Genomic DNA, 9737 nt, shown 5'->3' with positions numbered 1-9737 from the left:
ATGTACCTCAGCAAAAATTTGTCGTTGATTCGCTTGAGGTATCCAAAGTATATATGATTCACCTATGACAGAAAAAGTTTCAATGTTAGTATCACATGGTGAATCAGAGACTACAAATAAATAAAACTCAGAAAACTTCTCAGAAAGTGATGTAGTCTCGATACATTCCGAAGTTTCAGACTTCGGTTCAATTTTCAGATCCTCCTCCCTTAATGGTAAACAGTTAGGATCTGTGGAAGAAGGGGCTTCAGAATAAGGGTTCTCTCGGTCAGTGATGACTACCGAGATGTTGTCTTGCAAGGCATTTACTATGTATCTTATCATAGGATCATTTGAATCTGCAAAGTGTGCCAAACAATCATCCAAAGAGTTGGGGAATTCAGCTTAGAGCGACTCATTCTTCATATTGAAGTTCGTGTTGTGCTGCCCAAGGAATCCATCGTCCTTAAAAGTAAATGGAGGTATACTCTCTTGCTCCAGCCCTGCACAGACAGATTAAGGGTCAGTAGATGAAACATCGATGTGCAGATTCTGTTCATTGATACTACTCAGAAGAGGCATTGAATCGTCAACATTTAACAGTTCAGATGGTGGCCTCAACTGAGTGGTTTCAAATTCTAGATTCATATCGAGTAACTCATATATCTCCCGAATTATATCATCATCCAAGTCATGGGAGTGTGCTAGGCACGTCTCTAAAGGGTCAAAGGATAAGGTCAGAGGCGTTCTATCTTCCATAAAAGAATCAATCATGTTAATGTCGTAGAAATCATCATCATCCTCTGAGTTTTTACCGTTATTGAAAAAAATGTTTGACTCCAATGTCATATTTCTGAAAGACATAGTCATAACACCATTCCTGCAATTGATAATTGCGTTTGAAGTGGCAAGGAATGGGCGACCAAGAATGACGAGAATCTGAGTGCTCATGTTATTGATGGGTTCAGTTCCAGGATGATAAAATCTATAGGGTAGTAAAATCTATCGACCTGGACCAACACATCCTCAATTATCCCTCTTGGTACATGAGCAGAGCGATCAACAAGTTGTAGTGTGGTTAGGATGAGTTTTAATTCACCCAAACCTAACTGTTTATATACTGAGTAGGGAATCAAATTGACGCTCGCTCCTAAGTCAAGAAGTTCATGATCAATTCGATATTTCCCGATTACACATGATATGGTTGGGCTACCGAGATCTTTGAATTTCTGCGGCACATCTTGCTTCACGATGGCACTCACTTTCTCAGTCAAGAAGATCCTCTGCCGTCGTTTGGTCGTGTATAGGTCTTTCAGAAATTTGGCATATAAAGGCATTTGTTTTATGGCATCAAGTAGAGGAATGTTGACTTTCACTTGTTTCAACACCTCTAGAATATCTTGAGAGTTAGAGAGAGATTTTGGTGTAACCAACCATTGGGGAAATGGAGCAATTGGCCTCTTTAGAAGTTTCGGTTCTAATTTTTGTCGGGCATCGCTAGATCCATCATTGTTCTCCTCTTCTAACTCTTGAGGCTTTTTGGGCCTAACCAGAAGGGTTTTATCAATAATCTTCCCACTCCTAAGAGTGGTGATGGATTTAGCGTGCTTCATTTGATTTAAAGAGCTTGAGTTGCCAACTTCATATTGCAGCTTTGGATTGGGAAGAGGTTGAGCTAGGAGGCTCCCCTTATTCCCAATCGTGTTTTCCACCTTAAGTCCTTGTAATGTTTTATTAAGGTCTTGCAAGACTTGTAGCATACCCTGATTGAAATGATCTTGCTTTTCAAAATGTTTTAAAATCGGATCCTCTTGAGGTTTCTCTTGTTGTTGTTGTGAAGTCTGATTAAAGAAACCTTGAGGAGTATCAGTTTGTCCATTCCTCCAACTAAAGTTTGAATAATTTTTCTCACCAAGATTGTACGTATTAGAGGTAGGTCCATTGAAAGGTCTTTGATAGTTATTTACGGCATTGGATTGCTCAGTCAATACCTCTTGAAAGGCAGATATGGTTGAACAATTTTCAGTTGTGTAACTGTTACAACCACAAATACCAAAAATAATTTCCTTACCCTTGTCCTTCCTTGATTCCATGACCTTGAATTTCTTTATGAGATTAGCCACTTTAGAATTGAGATCATCATCCTCTTTTAGAAGGTATACTCTGCCCATTTCCTTTGATTGAGTGGGCCTAGAAGTGGTATTTGATTTTGGGTATGTGTCCCATACTTGTGTGTTTTCAGCAAGTCTATCCAAGTAATCCCACACATCATCAACATTTTTATTCATAAATTCTCTATTGCACATTGTCTCGACCAATTAGCGGGTGGAAGATGTCAATCCATCATAGAAAAAGTGTGTAATGTGCCACGTTTCAAATCCGTGTTGTGGGCATGAGCTGACAAGGTCCTTGAACCACTCCCAACATTAGAAGAATGTTTTATCCTCCTTTTAGGCGAAGTTCATAATTGACTTTCTAAGGGTGTTCGTTTTGTGATATGAAAAAAATTTCTTTATGAACTCCCTTGTCATGTCATTCCATGTGCCAATAGATCGGGGACGTAGTGAATGTAACCACACCTTAGCTTTCTCTTTCAAAGAAAAGGGAAAGAGTTTTAGCCTGACCGTGTCCTCAGACACGTTAGGAAAGTATAAAGTGGTTATGATTTCATCAAACTCTTTCAAGTGTAGATATGGATTTTCAGATTCAAGCCCATGAAACTTTGGAATGAGTTGAATCACCCCTGGCTTGATATTCATGTGTCCCGTATTTTCAGAAAAAATCATGCATGAGGACATACTCACCCCCACCTGTTGTAAATAATCTCGTAAAGTATGAGGTGGGGGTGCTTGATGTACCTCATTCTCATCCTGGATGTCCTCCACCTTAGGTTGGGGTAGAAGAGGTTGATTTGCGGCAATAACCTTAGTTAACTCTGAGGATCTCAAGTTGTGTCTAATCCTACGATGGATAGATAACCCCTCAACCAATCCTCCTTGAGACATAGAGTGTTGTCACGAACCCACTTGGGCATGAAACACTCGTAACCATCAATTCAAATTCTAAACCTATATCTAAAAGAAAGGAAGAAATACAAATCTAGAAAATAACAGAAAAGAGTTGGAAGGAAGTTACCAAATTAGAAGTCCTAAATTAAGAACCTGCAAAACAAAACAAACCAAGTTAATTTCTATAGATAGAAAGTCTAGAAATAGTAGGAGATCCTAAAGTTAACTAGTTTCTAAAAAAAGAAAAATTTTCTAAAAGGAAAAATAGAAAGTTTCTAAAAACAAATTAGGAAAATTCTAAACCTAAAATAGAAAGACAGTTAGTTTCTAAATTAGAAGAAATCCTAGAATTAGAAAGTTTCTAAAGATAAAACCTAATTTAAAATAGAAAACAGAAAGACTAGAAACTTAGAAAGATATTACCAATTTAGAATGTGTATGTCAAGGTCCTACAAAACAGGAGAACAGGTTAGTTTCTAGAAATCAGAAAAATCTAAACCTAAAGATAGAAAATCCTAATCTTATCATAATTCTAAAACTAGTCAATTTCAGAAAAACATAACTGTCAATCCCTGACAACGGCGCCAAAAACTTGTTCACTCCCCAAGTATAGGGTTGTGATGTAGTAATAAACTTGGTGAGACCGAGGTCGAATCCATAAGGACTAAAACCTGTACGTAATTTGAAACTAACTAGAACTAGAACTAGACTAAAATGAAATCTAAATCAAGTGAATATGAGGAAATAATGATGAAGTATTACTCTAAAACTTGTGAAAATAAAAGTGGGAACTAGGGTGCCAAGGATCCACTTGTAACAATTGGGAAGCTACCTTGTATTGATTCAAGGATACAACTGGAATCAGAGTCCTATCCTATCCAGTTGATAAGAAGAGATTTGTCAGATCTCTGAACTTCTCATAGATCTAATCATCAATAGATAAGAGTGGTGAAGATTTGGAAGTGATTCCGTCACCTAACCAGGCCCAGGAGACTATGACAAACAACAACAATTTATCAATCTCACAGCCAATCATGAGATAATTGTGAAAGTTAGGAAGGATTTTGTCACCCTACCATCCCACAGGACGATGGTGAACAACAGGTCTTACTAATTTCACAATCTCAATAATAGGAAAAACATACTTAAAGCTATCGCAGATCCCTTGTAATCTGAGTCACAACAAACCATTAAAAACTAAAAATACACCTTCATAAATAACTAGAATCCATAAGAGTTCAACAAAACATGAATCAAAGCCAAGCAAACGTCCCAATTATGCTACAAACTTCACCTCTTAGCCCTAGCTAAGAGGTTTAACCCAACATGATTGGGCCAGAACTCGCACAAAAACAAAACAGAAAATATGAAACAAATTCTAACTACTCTACTCTCTCTCTTGTATCCACGTTGAAGCCCCCAGTCGAGATCCCCTTCTCTCTCTCACATCTTTCTTTTATAAGAGCGAGCAATGTGGGTAGAGGGTTTCCGCACTCCATTCGCAGGTAGTGCGCACAACAGAGTGTGTAAATCAACTTATGCTGATGTATTGGTGGAGCCCATTCTTGATGTCAGAGGTGAAATCCAGTCCGTCCATTGGATTCACATCGAAAAACCATTCAGACCTCATCGGTTTTGGGTCAAAACCATGGTGGCCCACAGTTTATGTTGTTACACCGTCTATTCTGCATTTGGAAGATCAACAGCCCCCTTCGCTTCATTTAGTGATTCTAACACCTAGGCGATGTTTATAGGGCCCTTTTAAGGCTGATAGACGGTCCAGATCACATGTACGGTCCTCTCTACGGGCGTATAACAGCTTGAAACAAATTCGACTAATTTTCAGACGTTGGACCTGCGTAACCTTTATGCAAAGGAGCTGCGTGAAGCTTGGTGGGGTCCATGAATGATGTCCTGGAAGAGATACACGTCGTCCACTAGATTCGTCTCGTAATTTCAGTCGAGAATGGTCCGTTTTGAATGTCCTTTGACGCGGCCCACTGAAGTAATCTCGCTTCAACGGCTGTGAATGAAGCAAGACAACATGCTTGTGATTGTTGTGACCGGAACGTGCACGTGCATGCCTGACAACGGTCAGCATATTTTTGACCAGCTCGAGCCTCTCTACTTGATGGACGGCTCGGATCTTTTTCAGGGGCCATGATGGAGGCCACTAGTGATCAAACGGTGCCCCTGTTTCATCCAGAGAAAATGGTAGTTACCGTTTTTTAATGGAATACGGGTCCAAGGCGGTTTGACCGTCTTGGACATGCCATGCACATCTGGTGCACATGTGCACGGTGCACAGACAATCTAGGTGGGGTCCACAGTGATGGTTATGAATGATCCACTCTGGCCAACTTGTTTGCCATATAATTTAAGGGGTTGAGACCAAAATTGAAGTATATCTGAAATTGGGTGGTCCCCAATTCACTGATTTATGGGCTGATCTGTCCTTTGGCCCACTTCCAGAGGGATCCAACGGATAAAATTCTATATGTATGGTTAATTTATGGTCCTCAGGCCATATATGAATTTTTGAGCCGAGCAGATGGTGGGAACCCTGTGATCTTGCATTCTGGATCAATTTTGGGCCACTTGAGCTTCAGTTTCTCGATTTTCTCGGACCTCTGGCATATAAATCCATCAATATTGGTACCCTGGGGTCCGTCCCTTACCTTGGTGAATTCTAAGCGTTAAATATCAACTTTTAACATCCTGTTTCGGTCCAAGCTTACAACTTCACCTTGCACCACAAACACGATTAAAATAGACCGTTAAGCAGTATCATGTTTGTAAATCTAGGTAGTAACTAGGATCTAATATGCAATATTTGACCCTCAACAATTTAAGGTTTTATTTACCTTCGAAAATGACTAAAACTGTAGTTTAGTACGATATTTGAAACACTAGAGAACTGCTTGATCGTGATGGTAAAAGTGGTGGATGAAGTTCTAATGAAGATGAGTTTGCAGATTAGTGCCAAAGAATACTAGATAGACACAGGATGAGAGAAATAGTGAAAAGAAATGACGGACTTTAAAGAATAGGAGTTTTCGGATGAACGCCAGAAAATGCCAGATGCATGCCAGAGGAGATAAATGTTGGAGCGACACTGGAGAGAAATATCAAAGGGAGAGTGGTAGTAGGTCCCACGATCTTCAATTTTTCAAGAAAGAAGAAGTCCAACTGCAAAAAGTGTAAAAATCTACATTGTTTGTGCGGCCACCATTACATATGTGTGGAATCCGATCCATTTATTAACGTCATTATTTCATAAAAATGCATGATTGGAAGAATGATGAATATCCACTAGTTATATGGACCACATCACAAGAAAATATTTCGTATTGAACAAATACCATTATAACTTATCTAATTTTGTAGGCCCCATAGAGATCGCGATAGTAAAAAGTTAGCATCTTTTCATATAAATAGATAGTTACAAAGAAAATAAATGGGCCAAATGATAAACCTAAGAAGTTAGCATCTAAGTTTCAATTGGCTCAATGACAAATCTCATCCATATTACTTCCTTGAATACTAGATAACTTCTTCGCTCATAAGTAGTACAACTGCTGATCAAGGACAGGGTTAATTTCATTTGAAAAGTTTTTAAAATCTTGTGAGAAGACTACATAGGGAATACTTTAAAACCAGTTTCTCTAGGAGAATTTGTCTGAACCGTAAGGCTAGTGCTGTCAAAATCCCATTTCATGTGCATGCGTATCAACGATCACAATTGCATGCAGAGTATCAAATCAATTACGCCTCATCTTGTTCGCCGATTCATTTGTTGACTTGTCAGCTTAGTTGCCAAGTTATTACTCTCTCTCTCTCTCTCTCTCTCTCTCTCTCTCTATAGTTCATATATATGGTCACTAATTCATATGGACGATACTACATTTCATTAGAGAACTACCAAAGCATCAAAATCTACGAACTTTGAAGCCATTGTAAGCTTTCAGTCATGTTTTCTAAGCTCCTAATGTTGTTTCTCCTCATGAGACATGTAGCTTCTTCAAGTGACTATGATTTCATTTACAACGGATTCCGCGGAGCTAACATAAGCCTAGACGGCTCGGCAAAGATCGCATCCAATGGCCTCCTGCTTCTCACCAATTCCTCAAGTCAAAAGGGCCACGCCTTCTACCCCAATCCCCTTCACTTCAAACCTTCACACGGTAAAACTCGATCTTTCTCTGTCAATTTCGTCTTTGCAATCATGCTCCGGTATCCAAATGTAAGAAGCACTGGGATCGTCTTTGTGATCTCACCTTCAAAAGAGTTCCCAGGAGGTGAACTAGGCCAATACTGGGGCATCTTCAATCCGAAGAACATCCGCAATTCATCGAATCACATAGTTGCCATCGAGCTTGACACGGCCCTCGATCCAGATTTTCTTGATATCAATGACAACCATGTGGGAGTCGACATCAATGGTTTAGTTTCCATCATATCAGCTCCTGCAGCTTACTTTAGTAATATGAATGGCAGGTTAAAGAATCTAAACCTTGTAAGTGGAGAACCGATGCATGTCTGGGTAGAATACAATAGTGTCCAAAACCAACTCAACGTAACATTATCTCCTATCAACTTACCTAAACCTGATCGTCCACTCTTCTCATCGTCGGTGAATCTTTCATCGGTTGTGTTAGATGACATGTATATCGGTTTCTCTTCATCGACCAAGTCCGCTCCAGCATCTCATTACATCTTGGGATGGAGCTTTAAAATGAACGGTCAGGCTCAGGACCTTGATCCCTGGCATCTTCCTAAGCTTCCACGTATAGGACCCAAAAAGAAATCAAAGCTCTTAACAATTGGGTTACCAGTAATTGTGATATTTTTCACTTTAACGGCCATCTCAGCCATCGGTCTCATTGTGAGAAGGAAGATCAAGTTCGCTGAAGTAGTAGAGGACTGGGAACATGAATACGAGACGCATCGGTTCTCGTACAAGGATCTATTCATGGCCACTACGGGCTTCACAGAAAAAGAGCTCCTGGGGGTCGGTGGTTTTGGAAGAGTTTATCGAGGTGTTTTATCAGCCTCGAAGGTCGAAGTGGCTGTGAAGAGAATCTCTCATGATTCTCGACAAGGGATGCGGGAATTCATATCCGAAATCATGAGCCTGGGTCGCCTCCGTCACCGGAACTTGGTGCAACTTCTTGGTTACTGCCGGCGAAAGAAAGAGCTCCTGCTGGTCTATGATTTCATGCCCAATGGAAGTTTGGATAAGTTTCTCTTTGGCCATCGAAAGTCATTGCTGAGCTGGAATCAACGGTTTCTGATAATCAAAGGAGTAGCTTCAGGGCTTCTCTATTTGCATGAGGAATGGGAGCAGGTGGTCCTTCACAGAGACATCAAAGCCAGCAATGTTTTATTAGATAGTGAGATGAACGGTAGATTAGGCGACTTCGGCCTTGCCAGACTGTACGATCGTGGGACTGATCCACAGACGACCCACATGGTGGGGACCTACGGATATATTGCACCGGAGCTGACTAGGACCGGGAAGGCCACCACAAGCGCTGACGTATTCGCATTCGGAACTTTCATGCTCGAGGTTGCTTGCGGGAAGAGGCCCATCGATCCCCGATCATCGGCGGATGAGGGGATCTTGGTCAAATGGGTATCGGAATGCTGGAGGAGAGGGACGATACTGGCGGCTGCAGATCCAAAACTGGGACATGACTATGAGGTGGAGGAGATGGAGCTCGTGCTGAAGCTTGGGTTGCTGTGTTCGCATTCGTTGTCGTTTGCAAGGCCGAGCATGCGGCAAGTAATGCAGTTTTTGGAGCGCGATGCACCCTTTCCCTATCTCACATCGGACGGTCTGGCCGCGGCGATCCTCTCGGTGGGCCATTATAAAGCGCCAGATGATCTACGCTTGTTATATCCTTCTTTGGAACAGGGATTCTCAAGCACGATATCGGTCCAGGAATCGGTCCTCTCCGGTGGCCGTTGATAGACGATGGTAAGGTGCTACACGATGTTGTGAGTTTTCTATGCTTTATGAATTGTTCTGAACGCAGCCTTCGTTATTGACGTCATCTTCTTCGTCTTTTTTTTTTAATTTTTTTTTTTTTTTTTTTTAATTTTTAAAAAAAAGGTTTTCAACAACTTCGTCGCAGTGGAAGTTCGTAAACATAAGACTTGATTTAAACCGTTGATACGATGAGCTTCACCTTTGATTTTAGGCGTCATAATATCAACGGTTTGGATCTCAGAACGATGGGTCCGCTTGTACAAAGTGAGAGCCAGGATCATAGTGTATAAATATTGTGGATTTTGACTTAAAAAAAATATTGTGGCACTCAGATATTAGAAGGATTAAATATATGTTCTGCATAGTCACCTGTATCTTTTTTGAAAAAACGTTGAGATGTACATTGATTGCCTTTTGAGTGGAGGGATGTGGGTGGGACTCTGATGGGGATAAAAACTATGGGGCCCATTATAGTGTTTGTAATAAATTCATACCGTTCATATTTTTTATTAAATCATTTTAAGACATGAACCAAAAAATGAGGTATATCCAAATCTCAAGTCAGCCACACAACAGAAAATTACGCCCATGGTTGAAACATTCATGCCCCGCGAAAGCTTATAATCATGCTACTATTTTTATTCTTAGTCCATTCCTAAGGTAAGGAGTTTAGGAGCATATGGGCTACTTTATAAATTGTTTGGATTGCATATAAATATCAGAGTGGAGCTTAGAAAAGTTTGAATAATAGGTCATTT

General features: G+C 40.4%; 1 protein-coding gene and 1 non-coding gene across 2 annotated transcripts; both read left to right on the top strand.

The window, feature by feature from the left end:
- The first annotated feature begins 2355 nt into the window (after positions 1-2355).
- LOC131244936 (small nucleolar RNA R71) lies at positions 2356-2462 on the top strand. Its single transcript, XR_009170704.1, has one exon. It is a non-coding gene; the product is annotated as a small nucleolar RNA R71 (small nucleolar RNA).
- A 4424-nt stretch (positions 2463-6886) lies between these two features.
- LOC131243802 (L-type lectin-domain containing receptor kinase IV.1-like) lies at positions 6887-9343 on the top strand. Its single transcript, XM_058243386.1, has 2 exons — positions 6887-8967; positions 9191-9343. Exon 1 carries the CDS (start codon positions 6958-6960, stop codon positions 8956-8958), a length of 2001 nt encoding a protein of 666 aa, XP_058099369.1. The 5' UTR covers positions 6887-6957; the 3' UTR covers positions 8959-8967; positions 9191-9343.
- The last annotated feature ends 394 nt before the right edge of the window (positions 9344-9737 follow it).

Source organism: Magnolia sinica, chromosome 4 (assembly GCF_029962835.1).
Source record: "Magnolia sinica isolate HGM2019 chromosome 4, MsV1, whole genome shotgun sequence".
Taxonomy (NCBI): domain Eukaryota; kingdom Viridiplantae; phylum Streptophyta; class Magnoliopsida; order Magnoliales; family Magnoliaceae; genus Magnolia; species Magnolia sinica.
This window is presented reverse-complemented; position numbering and strand designations above follow the sequence as displayed.

Excerpts from the sequence above, each read along its gene's own strand:
- LOC131243802 (XM_058243386.1), top strand. The coding sequence starts at position 6,958 with ATGTTTTCTAAGCTCCTAATGTTGTTTCTCCTCATGAGACATGTAGCT.